The sequence below is a fragment of the Dermacentor albipictus genome, chromosome 6 (genome assembly GCF_038994185.2).
Source record: "Dermacentor albipictus isolate Rhodes 1998 colony chromosome 6, USDA_Dalb.pri_finalv2, whole genome shotgun sequence".
NCBI classification, from domain to species: domain Eukaryota; kingdom Metazoa; phylum Arthropoda; class Arachnida; order Ixodida; family Ixodidae; genus Dermacentor; species Dermacentor albipictus.
This window is the reverse complement of record NC_091826.1, coordinates 25,056,102-25,077,348: the sequence shown is the minus strand read 5'-3', so window position 1 is coordinate 25,077,348 and position 21,247 is coordinate 25,056,102. Positions and strand designations below refer to the sequence as shown.

At 45.2% G+C, this 21,247-nt stretch overlaps 1 protein-coding gene across 2 annotated transcripts in view; it reads left to right on the top strand.

Annotated features, from left to right (window-relative positions):
- LOC135896510 (ras-like GTP-binding protein Rho1) overlaps positions 1-21,247 on the top strand; it is a 34,913-nt gene that overhangs the window by 7,493 nt on the left and 6,173 nt on the right. The window contains exons 2-4 of one of the 2 annotated variants that reach the window (XM_065424939.1): positions 7,154-7,374; positions 10,531-10,731; positions 19,820-20,002. In XM_065424939.1, the coding sequence (XP_065281011.1) occupies positions 7,177-7,374; positions 10,531-10,731; positions 19,820-20,002 (582 nt within the window). In that variant the 5' untranslated portion in view covers positions 7,154-7,176. Of the gene's footprint in view, positions 1-7,148; positions 7,375-10,530; positions 10,732-19,819; positions 20,003-21,247 lie in introns of both variants that reach the window. The other variant, XM_065424937.1, reaches the window with a different exon arrangement.

Genomic DNA, 21,247 nt, shown 5'->3' with positions numbered 1-21,247 from the left:
ATTGATTGATTGATCTATTGGGTAATTGGAGATTGCTGGAAGAGGCCTTCGTACTTCAGAGGAGATAAGTTAGGTTCCTCCTCGTGGTGGTAGGGGTGGGGGTTTTGGTAATGATGATGATGATGATGATGATGGTAATGATGACAGCATCGATGTTAAGGCCTTTTTAATGATAATGTGCAGGTGACATTAGCGTCCCACATTTTGATATACATGCACGCCGTAACGTGGCATACAGCACCGCAAATTACATTGTTGTACACTGCACGTGCATCCTAAATTAAATAGGCCGCAGGCGGTTACATTAAGGCTTCTGCAGACACGGACGTACCCTAACCCTGTCATCATGAATAAAATTAATCCGGACTGCGGGGTTTCAGTCTATTGTAGTAAGTGTGGGGGTTTGCTCGATGTACAACACATGCTGTGGCGCTGCTTGGCGTTGGCCGGTGATGGTTCTCGAGGTGAACAGTGGTGGCAGCGAATGCTGCACAGTGAAGTGCTGGCGGACCAACTCAGGGCTGTCCAGAGGGCCCGTGTGATAGCAGAGGGGCTCGGCCTCTCTGTACCGACGTGGCAGTGGCCCGCATCAGTCCCAGACTGATCCCTCAGGACCTAAATAAAGTTCTGCATACCATACCATACTGCACGTGTTATTTGTAATAGTGCAAAGCTTAGCCCTTAGATTACGTAAGGCTTCACACTGACATTATTTAGCGCAGGTCGAAGTTATTTTTTGCAAAGAGTGATCGTTACCGACAAAAAGAAATGCGTAAATGTACACCCTTCACAAAAGTTATGAAAGTTATCTGTGGAGTATAGGAATGCTTGTCAATTTTTCGGGCTTGTTTCGGGGGAAGTCTTTTGTTGAGTGCGGCACAGTTGCTGGCAACGACTCGGAACGATAAAGCAGAGATACCGAAGCGCTTCTAAAGAATGTCAGCAGCTGGTCGAGATACAAGGGGGGATGTTAAATAAAAAGAAACAAAAATTTTATCTTCGTTTAACTGTCTCATACTCTTCATTGTCCTGCGAAGGTTACAATGTCGCCAGCCGGTCAGCTGCACCGAGTCTAATGATGCCGAAAGCAACAGCAGACTACATAGATTGCGTTTTCTTAGCAGGCACCAAGGTATTTCGAACTGGCGCATATCCTCTCTGCTAAGCACGCAATGTTACGTGTGGGTATGTGAATATACGAAACTTTCTAATAACGAATCGAATACTGTTCAATTCGACTAGGTCTGTGAAGCGAATAGTCGCTATCAATAAATTCGATTATTTCGAGAATAGTTTTTATATATGTATTTTACGTCATCTACTGTGCGCGATAAAAAAATTATATTTGGAGCAAAAAGTACGACAAATTTAATCCCCGCGGTCACGGTAGACATGAAACACGAGAAGTTACGAGCACTCCGTACGTTGCTCAGGTAACCCGGCGTCTCCGGCTAAACACCTATCATTCGCACTCGTCAAATAGCCCTGAGTACGAGAACAAACTGCGCATTTGTTCCTGATGTTCCAATTCTGCGTTTCGCAAACAACACTTCCCAATCTGCGATGTAATGACAGAGGCTTTCAAACGTTGTTACTGTAGTAGGATGTGAACATCGGTTTATATTATTGGTGAGAACCGCTGCTCAATCATTTGGAAAACTACTAAAAAAGCTACCGCAAAATTCGCGACACGATTTCTCGCCTCTTTTACATCGGGCTATATGCTTCGTCAGTATTGGATTGCTTCTAAGGAATCACTATTCGCGCACCCCTAATGCTACGGTTTGTATTCCAGATATCGCATATCGTCTACTTACTCGCATTCTTAGTTTGCATGTTTATATTTTTTTAATTGGAAATTCTTATAATGCACTCAGCGCAGAACCAACTAGCCCAACCTCCAGCTCTATATGTAAACTACTGCTCCGGACAATATTTCACCCGAACAGTATTTCACCCGAACCTAGTTCGACATAATTATTGTTATGTGAATGCAAAAAAACTAATTAATTTAAATGCACTTGGAACGCCGCTCCATTTAGGTAAGTTGAAGATATTTAAGAAAATAAATTGTACTCATAGGCTGAAGCTAAGTGAACAAATATTGGGTCCTTGGCACTCTCAGTAATGCGGCGTCTAAATTCTTGGGTCACAACGCATTCTTAAAGACGTAATTAATGCTTCGCGAAGGCACCATTCCAAATAAAGACAAATGTACGCCCACGCCTACCTTTTTTCTTCGTGGTATTTTTCGCGCTGTGTTAGCTGCGTCCTTAAGCAAGCGCCAGCCACCCCAATAACATATCCTCCCGAAGCATTACTCTTCTCTGCCGATCAAAAGGTGATCGCTCTCTTTGATTCCGAGAATCTGCCGTGTAAAGGACACTGAAGGGGGCGTGCGGAAAGCCGCGTGGTCTGCGCCGTGAAACGCGATTAGATGCCGTGGACGTATCGGACAAAAGCGGCGAAATCGATCTGTTCGCGACCCTTTCGCTGCCCCTCTATAGCGATGGTTACCCAACTTGCACGTCGGTTCCTGCTGCGTAAATTTTCCTACGTTTCTGCTTCTATAGAATCCGAATGCGCAGAAGAAAAAAAAAACGAACAAAGAAAACGAATATGCGAAATTGACAAAAAATTAAATCCGTGCAAGGCTGTGGGCTTCATTATTCGTTGTTTTGGCCGTGGACTGGTCCCCTATATATACTTCTCATCTCTCCAAACTTGAACCCGTAACTCGATATATATTCGTAGCCACGTAGCGTCCTTCAAGAAAATTTCAAGCTACACTACAGCTACACCACCACTACACCACAACCGTCAGAGCTACATCCACTAGACACCAGCATACATTGAATACATCTATGTCATCCGCGCCATGAAACGTACTAACACTATTTTTTTTTGCGCTCTATACGACAGTAGAATGTTTTGCCTTCTTTGCACGGATGATGTGCATCTCCTCCCGAGTTCCTCTCACATATAATGAGCAGCTGATCTTGTATTCTATCTTGTAATCCCGCATCGTGTTACAACCCTTCGGGGCTGCAGTATGTTCAAATAGACAATAATAGTAAGTAAGCAAAAAAAAAGTAAATATGCTGCCTTTTCTTTTTCGTTTCCATGGCAAGCATGAAGATCGCAACTGACGAGCAGCCACAAAGTGACCTACGCGAAAGAAAAAAAAAATTGTCATGCACCCAACTCAAGCGCAATCCAAGCTTGAGTCGGGTGCATGAAACCCGATGTGCAAACGAAACCCGATGTGGATTTCTCGGAGCAGAAAATTCGCAATTAAAGGGACACTAAAGGTTCACATTAAGTCAACGTGGACTGTTGAAATACCATCCCAGAAATCTCGAAACGCTTGTTTCATGTGAAGAAGAGACTTATTTTAAGAGAAAATGCGTTCTGAAGTGTCCGCGTACCTCTAGTGCAGTTCAAATCACCCGCCCTCCTATCGAGGAGTGTTGACGTCATGTTCTCATGGTGACGTTGCCCGTCGGTGAGTAAAACGGTGCCCGCAGACAGCGCTGCGGCTTTTCTGCGCAAAACGCAAACGCACGGCCAGGAACAGTGCCAGGACAGAGCCGACAGCAGCGCGAAAGCGGAACTATGGCGGTTACCGGAAGGGAAAGCCGCGACGATAAGCTGATTCTTTATTTTATGACGCCAACTTCCACGCTCGTTGCAATGGACGACCCTGGCAACGACACATTGGCTCGCGATGCTGGGCTGGGCTTCAGCGATTTAAGCACTGATGAACATGACCTGCTGCTGAGGGCTCGCGCTGCCGGCGTCGTTGCGTACTACTACGAGGGAAACTGAGGTCATGACTGCACATTTTCTCACATTTGTAGCTTTTCCTTCGTGAAAACCAAATGCCGCACTCACCGCCCTGTCTTCGAGCTGCAGTTGTTCTTGCGCTTCGGATTATGCAGGCAAGACCGACGGAACAGCGCTACGGGAAAGCATTGCTTGCAAAGGCACTCCACACGACTTCAGTAAGTCGGCGTTGAACTGGTAGCCCTCTGGACGAAAGTGCAGCGAGCACACTATGCGATTTTTCGGCCCTTTGCGAACGCGCTGAGGCAGAGGTACGGCACTTAACCACTTCGAACGGAGAGGTTCACTCGTTGGCACACAGAGATAAGTAACGTTGGATTCGCCGCTGCAACTGTTCTTGGCAAAGTTCCGCGGACCGTTCGCGCATCCCACGACACCACATGGACGTGGCATTCTCGCTGCCTGTTCCAAATGCAAGTTTCGCGAGCCAGCAGAACCAGCGCAGCACGACGCGATAAGGTAACAACTGAAAGCGCGCGCGGCGCAGAGTCGAGCGCGCAGAGTCGAGCAAAAGCGAAACCTTTCGACCACCCATACTACTGAAGGGTAACGTCAAAATGTTATTTTTTTCTTAGAATCGAACAGAAGCAGACAAGTATCATTTTCTTCCGTCTTATAACCTAATGAAATGATCTTTTTAATACGAGTAGTTGAGTACTAGTGACATAAATTATGGTGAGGAGTGCCTTCGTCATCAGGCTAGTACCGGAATGTCGCTGGGGGGGGGGGGGGGGGGGGTCTCAAATCGTGTCATGCATTTACCTAAATTTCTCGGTTACTAAAGCTCTGTTCGCGATTATATTAACGTCTTAGAGCTCCAGACCGGATCACTACCGAGCCCGAAACTGATGAATCGCATGTACCCCGAGACTTATCCGACAGATATGTGCAGAGTCTGCCGGAGGGAGACCGCAGACTACACGTACATCTTGTGGGACTGCGTCAAATATCCAGAAGATTCAAAATCAAGAACACTCCTACCGCGGCTCGAGGCAGCCGCGAAGAGCTATGACCGAGACGATCAGCTCTGGGCCGTCCAGCAGGTCCTCGAGGCGCTCGAAAAGCACGGACCCAGCAAGCCGGCAACGGCGAGCGGAGACTCGCGCCGAGTAACGGCGACTTCGAGGATGACGTAGGCCCTCGTCGGGGCGCGCGAGCGCCCAACTGCAGGCATAAATAAAGTTTCTCCAATCCAATCCAATGACGTCTTAGACATTCTAGAGCATTGCTATGTCACTTTAACTTGACTTCATAGAAACCTTTATTGTTCCTTTAAAGAAAAGCTTTTCTTCATCCGATTACTGAACTCGTGACCAACGTCTTTCCGGGGTTTGTCGCGATCCAATTTGAACAATACAAGAGGCCGTAGCCGAATTATATCACGAGAGGCTGCAGCCGAATTATATCAACAACACGAAGCACAGACACGCAAGTCAGTTCCGCGAAAGTCCGCAAGCTGCAGGAAGGTTCGTGAAATGTTGAGCTGCCATCCCTCCGACTGTAGCACAAAGCCAGAAAGGAAATCCGATACGAATTTTATCAGAAAGAAAGCCACGCAATGGAAGAAAAAAAATTGCCCTGATTCGGGCTATGCACGATTATACGCAGGCTACGCAGTCCGCTGTTGAAGCAAACACGCAGTTATTCACTTGCCATTCGTTATCGCTCAAATACGGCGCAAATGCTCAGGAGGCCAATATTGTTGGGAGTTAAAGCTAATCGAACTCCAACCGAGATGTTCCGACGACTCGTGCTTTTAAGGATTTTGTCCTTGCTCCTGGCGGTCATATACGTGCAGCGACCTCGCACAAACGCTGCAAGTAGATTCTGGGGAGAGTCCTCGAAGGACAGTAATTATCCTGGCACTTCCTTTCTCTCTCTCTTTCTTTTAAGTGCCATAACTCTAAAAGGAGCCACCTGCGGTAATTCTTTTCTCTCTTTCCAAGACGATGCCGTCATCAGTGTGCGACGTGCGATGGACGATTTCGAAGAAGTTAAATAAGCATTCAAATTGCAATCGGCTTTATTGGTGCATGTTTCTTTTAGCCAATATACACCACACTGCACGATCATTTCGAGGGTCCCGTTGCAGTCATTGACTTTGGGACCCTCGTCTGCATATCATTTGCTGTTTACTTATTGTTTTTTGAATGACGAATAAACTGAAAACTGAAACTGAAAAACTGAAATTTCACCCGTCTGAACAACGGTCAGAGAAGCCGCGCACGCTAGTGGTTAGGTCGCCAGCCTCGGTATCCGGAAGTCATCATCATCATCATCATCATCATCATCATCAGCCTGGTGGCGCCCACTGCAGGGCAAAAGCCTCTCCCATGCTTCTCCAACAACCCCGGTCATGTACTAATTGTGGCCATGCCGTGCCTGCAAACTTAATCTCATCCGCCCACCTAACTTTCTGCCGCCCCCTGCTACGCTTCCCTTCCCTTGGGATCCAGTCCGTAACCCTTAATGACCATCGGTTATCTTCCCTCCTCATTACGTGTCCTGCCCATGCCCATTTATTTTTCTTGATTTCAACTAAGATGTCATTAACTCGCGTTTGTTCCCTCACCCAATCTGCTCTTTTCTTATCCCTTAACGTTACACCTATCATTCGTCTTTCCATAGCTCGTTGTGTCGTCCTCAACGACCGGAATCGCTGGCTTACGAATGCCGGCACCAGCGGAAACGCACCAGGCGAAACGTGCATACAAATGGTCTCTCCTTCCATCGAACACGGCTCCTATATTAGAGGGATGTGCAGTTGGGTAGGTGCCAACAAGCTCCGATGCGTCACCCTTCGGGCCGCCTTCGAGGTGGCCCGAAGCAGGACGCTGTGTGCTTGTAAACGTCACTCGATCGGTTGCAAACGACCAGAGTGGCGCGTCCGGGCAAGCCTCGACTTTGACTTTGACTTTGACATTATTGAAATTTAGACAATATACAGTTGTCCGGGTGAAGAGGGCTAAAGGTGACACACGGGGTCACCTGACTAGGCCCTAGACACCCTGAATTCACGCAGGCACAGTTTCGACATGGTGAGTTGCGAAGTACAATTTTTTTTTTACGGGAAGATTATAACAATTCACATGCAGCAATATACATACACTGTACATTCAAATCAATCTAATTAATTGTGTATAATACCTACAGACATGTTCACTTCTCTGAATTAAACTGAATTTGAATTGAAACTGGGAATTTGAAACTGACTCTGAATTTGAAACTCGACTACGCCATCAACTACACCACTACTATCAACGTCACTACATCAACATCACTACATCAACGCGTGACCGCAGGGTAGGTGCGCGTGCTTCGTGGACGTCTATGAAAGGCGACCAGCAGCAGCAGCAGCAGCAGTCCGAGGTCACCGTCGACTTCTACAAGAAGCTGGTGATCGTGGGTGATGGCGGTTGTGGCAAGACGTCCCTGCTCAGCGCTTACGTCACCGGGGTCTTTCCCGAGCGCCTTCGCGCCACCGTGTTCGACACCGTGATCACGGAGGTCACCGTCGGCAAGAAGAAGGTAAGTTGCGCAAGTTTGTTTGTCTACCATTTTATTTATTTTATTTAGAAAATACTGCAGGCCTTGCAGTGGCCCTTGCAGAAGGGGCAGAAGTAAAGGAAAAGAACAACGACGAGGAAATGCGAGAGTACGTGAGTATCAAAACAGGAATAACAAGAATTTATTACATTGGAATTATTGCAGGAAAATAAATAATGACAATTTCAGAGACACTGCCAGAAAACCAGATAAAACAGAAGCAAACAACATTTTGCAACTGTCGCATGTTCAGTTGTTAACACATTCAATGCGTTCAGTGTTAATGAGAAGCGATATGGGCAAGTTACTCCATTCGGTTATTGTGCGAGGGAACAAGGAATATTTAAAGGTGTTCGTCCTAGCAATATATACATATATATATATATATATATATATATATATATATATATATATATATATATATATATATATATATATATATATATATATATATATATATATATATATACATATGGTATTTGCCAGTATTTTGCCAGGACGAACACCTTTAAGTATTCCTTGTTCCGTCGCACAATAATCGAATGGAGTAACTTGCCCATACATATATATATATATATATATATATATATATATATATATATATATATATATATATATATTACTTTGCAAGAATGAGTGTTATGTATATTCGTGTAGTGGACAACACAATGCCGAACTATAAAATGAATATTTTTTTTTTTAATCTTCAGCGGGAAACACTTAAGGACTAGCGATGGTATACTGACGCGGTCTAGCTGGTGCGCCCTGCATCACGAGACAACATCGCATGAACACAAGACACGAAGAGGACGAAGGCCACGGGACGAGCGATGACTATGACCTGTGGCTTTATTCGCACACAACAAGGAATCTTGTGCACGTACAATGTCAAAGCAAGGTCGAATTAATACGCGCGAGCAAAAGCACCTCTCACCACCCAGTAGCTCAGCTTCCCAGGTATGCCGGTTATTTTTGTGAGGTCGATATCCCAGACTCGCTAACGCAGTCATTATATCTATGCCTTTGCGTGAGGCGGCAGCTGCTTCGGCTACCACTTTCGCGTTCTCATCTTTTGTGTTTGAACAGTATAAACCTGTCGGCAAATGTTGATACGACTTGCAAGCACAGCGACTGGCTGGAATATAAGCGCATAACCACTTTTTGTTATTCGACAAAGCGGGCTCTGCGAGTCTAACATTATATGCATCGGCTCGTCTGGCTGATGTACTCGGCTACGGGAAAGTGGAAACTCGGCCACGGAAAAACAGAAAGGGTTTACATGACATTGGTTTAGCGAGAGACACACTTCATTAAGACGTTTAAATGTCTTCCTTTTTTCCTCTTTATATATATTCCCCGTTTACCTTACTGCCTGTGTAGGGTAGCGAACCGGACGCATGCCTGGTTGACCTCCCTGCACCTTTCCTATCCTTGCTTTCTCTCCCTTCACCTTACGACCAACGTGTTTTCGGTTTCTTCGTGTCTTGTCTTCTCGCGATGTATAGTTACAAAAGTGCTGTCGCATACCAACTCGCATAACTTTTACCATCCTTTTGTAAAGCTGGTACACGCCCCAGTCCCAACAGCGCAAGGACATGGGACGTGGTTAGAAAATTGCAGCGTTGGCCTGCAACAGGCGGTATAATTATTACATTTACTTTTTTTCATTCTGCGCGCTACGAACGAAATATAAGTACATATGAAAACAAAGAAAGGAACAGATGAGAGGAAACATCTGGGAGGAGGTAATTCCACGGGACCGTTTAGGTTAAGCGTCAGCCACGCAAGTAGGTGCCCATTTATAAATGAGACCTCTTGATCAACCAGACTGACTAAATGTGCGATAAGGACTAGTTTTGCGGACCAGCTTTAAGGGCTAGCTTCGCGCATACACTTCGCAAAATAGGAAGGAAAAAAATGGCTAGCAATATAAGTTAAACTTTCTTTTTTATTTGTATTTCTATTTCGCTTGATTACGTAAACAGGTGTTCACGTTTACGAATGTGTATAAAAAAAATTGCGCCGCACCTTCAGCGTTGGCGTCGTGTGTAAGGAAGCATGTCGCATACATCGACGGCAAAAGCACCACCACCCGCGCTCTCACGTGGTTCCCCGCTCACATGGGATCCATCGTGGGAGGCCCCACAAACCTCAACGAGCTGGCCCACTCCAAGGCGCGAGGTCTTGATTTCCGCTACCATGGTGAACTCCTAACGCCGGCCCGCGGTGGTGGAGAACAGAGATAAACTGACCGCTTACAACGAAATTACGCAGCACTTTGATCTCGCCAGGAGAGACTTTCCCCTTCCTCACAAGAAGTTAAATATAGCGCAGGCACTGACCCTCGGATTATTGCAAACAGGCTCGTGTCCCAGCCCGGCTTTATTCCACAAGCTTTATCCCGACAGTTATGCCAGTAGTTCTTGCAGGCACTGCAATGACTTCGTCAGCCTAGACCATATGCTCTGGCGTTTCCCTCGTTGCGAGGCATAGTACAAATCAGTGAGGACAACTGGCTCTCCGCTATCAAAAGCCCAGATGCCGGGCCGCAACTGTGGCCTGTCCAGAGGGCCCACGATGCTGCGGTCGCGCATGGCCTGACTGTCCCAACGTGGGAGCGGCCCGCAGCGCGCTGAGTCGCGTACCTCAGGACATTTATTAAGGTTTTCCATCAATCCCTCCATCCATCCATCCCTCCATCCATCCATCCATCCATCCATCCATCCATCCATCCATCCATCCATCCATCCATCCATCCGTCCGTCCGTCCGTCCGTCCATCCACGTGTAAATAATGCCGGAATGAAGGAAGGAAATCAACTTTATTCGAGGTCCTGCAGCCCACGAGAGCTTTGGGCTATCATAGAGTGGGCGTCTCCCACGACGGAACCGGGAGGTTGAGTTTCCTGGCGGCGTCGTGGACCTGCTGGACGGCCCAGAGTTGGGTAGCTAGTTCTTCGCTCCGGATTGCTTCCTCAAGCTTGCGCTTGTACTGTTCGCAGTTTATGTGAGCTTCCGAGCACGGCCGGAGTAAATGATAGACGTTAAGGGATGTATCGCAGTTGGTGCAATAAGACTTGTCGTAGAAGGATGCCGGGTACCGACCATTCTGACGTCACTTCCGTTCTCGGGTGGGCAGGTTCGTCTCAGCCTGTGCGACACGGCCGGCCAGGAGACGTACGACGTTCTGCGCACGCGCAGCTACGCCGACGCCGACGTGGTCGTCGTGCTGTTCTCCATCGACGCCCCCGAGAGCCTGGACAACGTCGAGGCCCGCTGGAGCCCCGAGGTGAAGCACTTCAGCCCCGACGCGCCCTTCCTGCTCGTCGGCAACAAGAAGGTGAGAAACCCGGGGCCCAGCATGGCGAAGCCGGGCCGACACACAAACAGATGTCTCAGCAGAACTTTTTGTTGGGCTGTTTTTTTTTTTTTTTAATGCGAGGATAAATGCCTCAGGGCATACAAAGGTATGGGATGGGGGTGAATAAGGATGATTAAATGAATGAAAAAAGATTTACTGACTTAATGTAGTTGGTGCATGTTACTGACGGTACTAAAGCGCTCGTCCGTGTCTCTTCTTGTGTCGTCTGTTTGGCGTTTTAGTACGTCGGTAACACAAACAGATGTCTCAGGATAAGTACACGCATGACGTGTCGAAAACAAAACGGTTCATCCACTATAGATGCAAAGCTACCTGCCATAGAGTTTCTCACTACATTACCTAGAGGGAAATCTGGCGCTGCTGCGCTGTGGTATGCATGGGAATGCCGGTATGTTGTGGATTCGGATTGGCATCGTTCTCGTAGAGACAGGACACCTTGAAGACGCGCTTGGCAAGTACCGTTCCGTCTGTCACAATGATTCATTTTCTACTAGAACAGCACGTGAAAAGCTGTTTTAGCTTTATTATTACGCGAAAACATGTTTTGTTTAACTATGAAAACTTGTTATTGTGTGTACGACTACATGTTACGTAAGAAGTATCAGCGGGCCGCTAAAGTTGGAGGACAGACGACCAGGTTCGCGCTCGCTTTGAAACAGTTTGTAGTCTGTTCTTGCTTTTCTTCGCTTGGTCATGCATCGTGGGTGAGTAAAGACGTAATATGCGTGAATGGAAACATTTTATGAAGATTTTACTTTGAGAACGCGTTATTTATGTAGCCATATCTACGTTTTAGACGAAGCCTCTTACAACACCAGCCAACACGAGCCTTGCAGACACATGTACCGTCATTCCCATGACGGCACGGTGCCCCCTTAAGAAACTCCCATAGACGGTGGCGCCAGATTACCCTCTAGGTGTTATAGTGAGAAACTCTATGCTACGTGCTATCGGCAAACTGACTAGCATTTAATATCGATAGATGTTTTGTGTGGAACAGACTCTCTATATAGTATCGCTATCGATAACACACTCAATACTATTCTAATATAGTATAGAGGGATTGACATTTGGGCGAGTTCACACTGGTTGAACATCTTGAAGGGGCCGCGTAACATGACGAAGACAGAAGGCAGGAACAGCGCTGTCCTGTGTGTTCCTGCCTTCTGTCTTCATCATATTGCGCTGCCATTTCAAGACGTTCAAGTATTCCGATAGTCCGCTATGAAATGATGGATGATGCAACAAAAGTCATCACTAGTACTATCGATAGTATCAACAATAGTACTGCGATAGTTTGCTATTGGCGATGCTATTTATAGATCTGCGAACCTATAGGCTAAGTGGTGTAACCGGAATTTTTGCGATAACTTACCATCAGTCCATCTAATTGTGTAATCAAGTTTACGTTGCCACGTTCGCGTGTACAAGGATTGACTGCCGTCTAATCGCTTCGTTAGCACAGAAAAAACAGCCCTTCAAGACGTGACACAAGGGAGGGGCCTGACACACATTGCGCTAACAACTGCGTGTTTAATATCTTGCCGAGCCCTTGTTGCAGGAAACTAAGGCAGTGCCAACAAGACGATAAAAAGAAAACATACCCAAAGGACGAAAGAAAAATAACGTAAAAAAAACTTTGCGCCCAACTCAACCGTGTCACAATGCAGTAGCTAGAAAATCGATTTCTTTCTTGAACAGCTTTAGGGACAGGATGCTGACACAATCAGCACTTAAGCGGTTAATCTAAAAAAGTCTCTAAAGTTTCCCTGGTGCATTTATCAGGGCATTACATTGTCGGCGGACATATGGCCATGTTTGCGCAATGTGAAGCAGTGCCAAGAAACCCTGATAAATGCGCCAGGGAAACTTTAGCGATTTTTGAGATCAACCGCTCAAGTGATGATTGCGTCAGCATCCCGTCTCTATAAAGCTGTCCAAGAAAGAAATCGATTTTCTAGCTACTGCAGTGTAACAAGGATGGGTTGGGTGCAAAGTTTTTGTTCCTCATTTTCCTTCCATCTCTTGCGTATCTTGTTTTGTTGGTCTTATTGGTACTGCCTTAGTTCCCTGTATAAAAGGCTCGCCAACATAATAAACACGCAGCTGCTGGTAAGCGCAGTGTGTGTGTGGTTCTTCCCTTGTGTCCCGCCTTGAAACGCTGCTTCTTTAAATGCATAAGCATTTTTCTGACAACCCAACGAGAAATTTGTCCGTCACGTAAGACAACGAATGGCCGTGTATGAGCCATAGCTTAAGGGGGTATGAAGGCTCATACCTCCTTAAGCAATGGCTCGTACCCCCGTAGGCAAGCGAAAATTGCAATGGCAGACGCTATACAAGCGCTCAGCAAAGTGAAGCGAACAGTGCATACATTCATTGAAATCACCCGTACGGCACACAGAACAGCTTACGTTTCAATAAAGAACAAACTTAAAACAAGAATCCAAACCATCAATAAAGCATTGCATACACCCCCTCAGCAAACGAAGTGGTGGTTTTGCGACAGCTTCACTAAATTAACCCTAATTCACTTTAACACCAAAGGTCACGGGTTCGACACCCACTAAATGTCGAGGGGTCAAGTGCCCTTATTAACGGTAGGTATCTTAATTAACTGTGGTTAATTCACTTAACAATAGCTAACACCAATGGTCGTGAGTTAGAGTGTCCTAATGAACTCAATTTTAATTAAACCTGCCTTATCATGTTCGCTATCGAACATGACAGGCGAACGACCGATGAGGGTTGATAATGGTTTATACTGATGGCATCAAGCTCCATAACATCGATAATGACCCAGCAATGTGTGGAAATGAGCAAGTGGCGCAATACTTACGCATATTTGGACAAAAAATAACTAGCAGTTCTTGTGTTAATTCCTCTGTGTTCACGCGTGGCACGTAGCGTGATTTTACATTATTAACGGTACACTTTCGTATCGTACAGTATAGTACTTTCGATAGTTGTGTGCTATCAGTAGTTCAATAATGATTCTGTTAGCCATAGTATCAATAGTAATATCGGTAGTCTTCGATCACCATCATCCGATCACCTCCTACCCGGGAGAAAGGATAAAGATGAAAGACAACAATCGAAAATGATCACCTTCGTCAAACCACGCCTTTCTACATGTTTTCAATAATGTTGCTTTCAAAATGCAGCGCACTTCGCATCAGCATTTGCTGCACCACACTGCAATAAACAAGAATCATTTAGGTTATGTTGTGCAACATCGTCAACAACGGCTGAACACTATGCTATACTGTGTGCGACAAAAATTAATACCTTCCGTAAGAGAAGTGCGAAAGTGGTTTTCAGCGGCTCCCAGACGCTGGTCACATCGCTTTGCGGCAACGAAATCACATAATGATATTATGATTTACGGCGCACTCAAACAGCTCGCAGAGGCAAACTAAGCGTAACAAGAAATAGTGTGTCAGCGGATACCAAGAACGTAGAGTTTCTCACTATATTACCTGGAGGGAAATCTGGCACCGCTGCGCTGTGGTATGCATGGGAATGCCGGTATATTGTGACTTCGAATTGGCATCGTTCTCGGAGAGCCAGGACACCTTGAAGACGCCCCTGGCAAGCACCGTTCAGTCTGTCACAGTGATTCATTTTCTACCAAAACAGCACGCAAAAAGCTGCTTTAGCTTTATTATAACACATAAACATGTTTTGTTTAACACTGAGAACTTGTTATTGCATGTACAATTATATGATACGTAAGTATCAGCGGGCCGCTAAAGTTGGAGGATACACTACAAGATTCACGCTCGCTTTCAGACAGTTTGTCGTCTGTTCTTGATTTTCTTCGCTTGGTCATGCATTGTAGGTGAGCAAAGATGTAATATGGTGTATGGAAACATTTTATGAATATTTTACTTTAAGAACGCGTTATTTGTGTGGCCATATCCACGTTTTAGACGAAGCCTCTTGCAACACCAGACAACACAAGCCTCGCAGACACATATACCGTCATTCTCATGAAGACACGGTGCTCCTTAGGAAACTCCCATAGATGGTGGCGCCAGATTTCCCTCTAGGTATTACAGAGAGGAACTTTATGACCGAGACACAGTAATATTCCAGGAAACACAGCAGCCGATGCACCAGCACGACAGGCACATTACAAATGTCATACGATTTCCCTCCCAATCTCGCGAGGCCGTCGGCTGTTATTTGCCACTCTTACGAGTGTAGGCAGCACCTACTTTAAAAGCCGGAACTTCAGTGAGTGTGATTTTGTGCAATGAGGCACGTGAAATCTCGATGCGGTGTTTCTTTCTTTTTGTTTTTCCCCAGCCCTCCCCCTCCACTCCCTTTGGAGAAACGATGTTGCGATGCGGATAACCGCCAGTGCGCAGGCATGATATCGAGAACCGGCATATGCCAGATAACGATATAACAAGATAACGGCTGTTCCGGAGCTTTCCTGCACTGGGAAATATCTTGGCACTGAGTACGAAACGAAGAGCCCAAGTGCGGTCCGATATTTACTGATAAGATCACAATGGGTGACAAAACGCAGCGCCGCCTTCCATTCCACAGTGTATGACGCATGCGCCGACAAAACAAACAACGTAAGATTCGCTTACACCCATAGAAACAACGAAAGCTTTTTATTTTTGCTTAAATTAGTCAGCAAAATTAACGAGATTTCGGTGGTTGAAACTGAGAACCCCGTCGACTTCGCGTACCCAGCGTTCAATATTCGCGTGACAGTAGGAAGTTCGAGGACAAAATGAAAGGAAACAAAGTGGGGGAAAAAAAACGATTGCTACAATCAGACGCCGTTGTACTGCAGCTATGGCGTTGCTATGCTGAGCTTGAAAAAAAAAATTAAATTATGGGGTTTTACGTGCCAAAACCACTTTCTGATTATGAGGCACGCCGTAGTGGAGGACTCCGGAAATTTCGACCACCTGGGGTTCTTTAACGTGCACTTCAATCTAAGCACACGGGTGTTTTCGCATTTCGCCCCCATCGAAATGCGGCCGCCGTGGCCGGGATTCGATCCCTCGACCTCGTGCTCAGCAGCCCAACACCATAGCCACTGAGCAACCGCAGCGGGTATGCTGAGCTTGTGGTTGCGGCTTCAATCCCAGCTGCTGCGGCCGCATTCCTATTATAAGGGCGGAATGAAAAGAAAAAAAAAAACGCTAGGTTATTGGATTTAGGTTCACGTTAGAGAACGCCAGGGGGCCAACAATTATTCCTGAGTCACCCCACTACGACGTGCCTCATTATGAGATCGTAGTTCTGACGCGTAAAATACAGTAATTTAGCTTAACCGAGTACGACTATTTCCTTCGTTCCTGCTGTAGTTTTGTATACCAAAGGAAACCTGTCCTTGCACCTCGGGTACTGGACTATCTTCCTCAATAGACATGATCTCTGTCTGGGGTGTCGAATGAATGTTTAAGGCCAATAAAATTAATTTAAACATTGTGTTTGTTTAAGAGAGTACTAGAGAATAAAATAATTTTAGCTGCATCGGTAAATTACATTTCTGCAATATTAACAAAAAAAAACTTTGGCCGCGGTAAGGGGCCTGGTAAGTAAGAAGGAAGGCAAAATTGGAGGAGGAAAGGCAGGGAGGTTAACCAGTTTAGCTTAGCCGGTTTGCTACCCTACACATCGGAGCGGGATGGGGGTAAGTAAGACAACATGCAAAAAAGGAAGGACAGGTGGCGCCACCGCCTTGAAGTTCCCGCACCAGCTCGCTGTGACGTCATTAATTTTTGACGTCGTCTGCTCGGGCACAGCTTGAGTTTGGGTTTATTGATGATGGAGTTGTAGGATTACGGATGGAGTAGAATATAGATAGAATAATATAAATATGGAGTAGAATATAAATGGAAACATAATAGATGGAGTAGAATATAGATGGAAAGATAATAGACGTAGTAGAATAAAGATGAAGTAGAATAGAGATGGAGCAGAACAAAGATGAAGTACAATGTAAATGGAAAGAATATAGGTGGAATATAATAAAAATGGTGTAGAATGTAGCTGAAGTTGAATAAAGACGGAGTAGAAGTCTTATTTAGTGTAAACACTGAATGACACCTCTTGTTATGTTGAAAGTAAGAAAAAATAAACAATGTAAAACGGAAGCGATCGCTAAACATACAAGAATACAGCTGTCGCTTTGTGGGAGGACGATAGAACATGTGAGGATAAGAACAAAACAGAAATAAACATAATCAGTGCGCAAAAGGGTACCTCTATTATTCGCGTAAAAAATAGAAAACCCGGTTCAGACTATTCCTACGCAAGACCAGCTGCTATTTAAAAACTTAATTAAAATAAGACACGTGTGACAGGTACACTACACTTCTAACTAAAGAATACACAACAAAGGATCATACGCAAGAGTGAGGGAAGGTAACATGATGTCATGGATAAGTAACAGTGAAACAACAGAACTTAAGAAATAGAGGATACTAAACAAAAGCAAAAAAAAACAGTTTTAAGGGATAGCAACATGTGACATGGAATCATGGAATCAGTTAATTATTTGTCGGTAGAAATAGACGACGTTGTATTCTCAAGGAGCCAAAGACTGAATTGAGAGGTGTTTGAGAACTGATACCGGCACCACAACGGCTCGAATGCGAGAAGTTACTGGGGAATCTATGACGCTACGCTGGCTTAACAACGCTGGAGTTTTGGCATGAATTTCGTGTTTCCTTTTCTTTGTGAGTTCGGGGATGGGGGACTTAAGTTTATCTTTTAAAGTAATCGATTTCTTACCGTTCAGTTAACGAAAATAGAGTTTCGATAGAATACTTTATCAGTGTATATAGATTTGCCGTTTCTCTTTTACTGATCCCTTCAAATACATACCATCATGTCTTGCTCGCTTCCGGTAACGTTCCCAGCTTACCGTCGCGCGACGAATTCAGCATATAACACAAACAACGCCGTTAAAGACAACAAAACTCAACGTCCCAACGGCTAGCAAATGAAATAATCGATCGGTTTACTTGTTAGTAATATAGCTCAGTGTATCGTACCATGGTTCTGCAGTGTTGTTCAGCCACTTGAAAGTTTCTTCTTTTACTACCAGGCCACCGAAAGAGACGGCTTTATCGAAATCTTAGCTAACAAAAGCAACAAAAAAAGAAAAACAAGGAGGCCAGCGAAATTACAAATCACCGTTGTAACAAGTTTACTGCGACATAACAAGACACTAGCAAAGCAAGCCTGTAGTTCGCGTAAAAAGATGGAGGAAATGAAGGTTACAAGAGTATACGAATACAAGCATGAATAGGTCGTAGCGCACGAAGATAAAAATTTAAAAATGATCTAGTCCTGTAAATCTCAAAGCATCAGATGTGTTACGCAGTGTTTTATACCTATCATTCTGATTGAAGGCTAACACTTGCGTGTAACAGCGTTTTTTTACACGTTGGAGAGAGTTTTCATTAGTGGATAGTCCAACAGACCAATTGCTAATAAAGCGTTATGTAGTATACTAAATAGATCCCAACCAAGAAACATTGTCATTTCTTTTTTTTTTTGTACAAATATTCCCTGCATAGTGAGAAATAAAGGCGAACATGTTCTAACTTTCCTCCTTGTTTAACTGTGTTGGGGGGAGGGGTTGAGGGAGGGGAAGCTTTTACAGCGCCAATCAACAGTTCGTTTCGTGTGTTCTTTCTACCACCCACGTTGGCGCTGCCCATTTCGTTGTACCACGAATCATTGGCTATCTCGTAGGCGAGACATTCTGAGATCGCGCTATTGCAACAGAGCTTGCCTATTAGCCTGAGGTTTAGTGAGATCTGCTGGTCTGCATTTGTCTCGAGCTTGTATATCCCCGTCCGTCACGTTGTGCATATTTGTCTATGCGGTTTGTATTTTCTAGTCTGGGCAGTAGTCAGCAACGAAGAAACCACGTACATTGCGCTGCGCGTCCATTGAATCCTGTCCTCCCTCAATGTGAGTCCAGTATGCATTTGAGACCTGGAGAGTATTGCTTCACGTTTCTGCAAATAATTCTGCGTTCCGCTGGTGATGGTGAAGAACTAGTTTATTTTTCGAACTCGCATATTGCCTGCAGCAAATAATTAACTTGTGAATGTGGTTTGAGCCGATGATTGTTATCATTTTATGAAAAAGCCCGACACGACTGACTGAAACGGTAAAGTGAAATTTAATTACTCTGTAATTAAGATCAATCACTAGAATATGCATGATGGATCATCCTACCATTTTGAATTTTCATCAATGGAGTCGGCAGCACCTCGATAGAAATCTAAGTGACTATGACAATAATAACCCTGTACTTCCCACAGTTACACTTCAAGCAAGCTTGAAATAACTTGTTCCTTCTGGCCATGAAAACACACTCGTACCAAAACCAGAAAGAAATTTCGATTCTGTTTAAACTTATTTAGTATCATCATCATCAATATGTATGTCCACTGCAGGACAAAGGCCTCTCCCAGCGATTTCCAACTATCCTGTCTTGCGCCAACTGACCCCAACCTACGTCTGTGAATTTAGTAATTTCATCGCACCACCTAATTTTCTGTCGTCCTCCACAGCACTTCCCTTCTCTTTGCACCTACTCTGTTACTCGAACAGACAACTGGCTTCCCACCTTACGTATTACATGGCCTGCCCAGCTTAATTTATTATAATATAGTATTGTAATGAATTAGCCTTGTATTTGTTGAACTACTCACAGCTAATAACTTGCTGCAGCGTTTCAAGACGCTACTGTAGGCTACAAGTAAGGTTTCCCGAGCTGAAACAAATGCCGAGGCATCAAACTCAGTGCAGCATATATTTTATATCGATACAGTACGTTCGGCATAAATGGTCACCAAACATGGCGTCTGTGACCTTTCTCAGGTTCCGCGATCACTTCCCCGCGCGTGCAGTTAGGAAAAGTATAGACTTCGAGATCTGTTTCTGCTATTGAGAGGCAACCATCTCGGGGGCGTAGATTTGGACACCACATATTACAGGGTTAACAGCGCCTCGCAGTCGGTGACTGACTGAGGTGTATTCGTCTGGCGCTCAGGATCTCAGGAACGACCCGGACACCATCGAGGTCCTCCGAGAGCGGCGGCAGAGCCCGGTCTCGTACCAGGAAGGACTCGCTGTCGCCAAGAAGATCAAGGCCAGGGGTTATCTCGAGTGCTCCGCGAAGGATGGCACGGGCGTTACCGAGGTGATCCAGAAGGCCTGCCGTCTAGCTATCGGGGTGAGTGAGACAGGTCGGCTCTTTCTTCGCTCATTAATCGCTAGTTGTGGCCTAGTCGACCTTATCTAAAGGTTATTATCGCTATTACTTAGACCTTATCTAAAGGTTATCTCATCGAACGAGATAACCTTTGTGCCCCCCCCCCCCCCAACATTTAGAAACCGAGCACCCCGGGGTCCCCCACCTCCCGCATCCCACCCTGACTTTTAAAAAACCGAGTACTCCACCCCGAACATTTCGAAACCGAGCTCCCCACCACCAACTTTTATAAACCGAGCGCCCCACCCCCAACTTCTGTAAACTGTGCATCCCACCCTAAATTTGTAAACCTCACTCCCAACTTTTACAAAACCCACACCCTACCCTCAACTTTTGTAAACTGTGCATCCCACCCCAAATTTTAAAAAACCTAGCCCTCCACCCTGAACTTTCAGAAACCGAGCACCCCACCCCCATCACCTTCAGGCCTTTTTGCACTCAATTCTTTTGTTGCTGTTGTTGTTATTGTTGTTGTCGATGTCTCATAGTAAAGATCACTGTGTAGCGCGTTACACACTTCGACCGACGGGTTAACGAGAGGAAATGGATGCGAGCTGCAAATAAACCGAGAGCATGAACTTTCTTTCTTTTCTCTCGATTTGTCAGTCACACATACGTAAATAAAACTTTCTCACGAACATATTTTATTCTTGTTTCTACTGTAAAGGTCACTATTGTAGCTCTAGCATCGGATTATGTTCTATTACCCATTTGGACTGACGGCTGAATGGCAGAAAATCGCGTACAAGATGCAAATAAACGAAGAGCCCGATGTGTGTTTTTTTTTTTCACTGAAATAATGACATTAGGCGCACATTCATTGCCTCCAAAATAGTGGTAATGTGCACAGACCCATGCGAATGAATGCCTTTTAAGTAATGTGAGGCCTTATGTTTTCATGAAACACAGTAAAATCTGCAGGAGCCTACAATGTGCAACTGTAGCACAACGTGTCACGTCACAGAATGCCAAACAAGGCGCCTAAGGCAGGATGTACGTGTGTATTGAGCGCTGCATAGTTTAATAACATCGAAGCTACCTTTCTGACCTCACGAAAGATGACTGAAGTAATCAAGCCCGTGCAGCCTTTGACGATTTACAAGGTAACAAACGGCGCCTATACTCAAAAAGTATAAGTGAACCTTCCACCTGATACAGAGGAATGCCATCTAAATGTGGAGGAGCACGTACAGAAGTAGCCAGTGG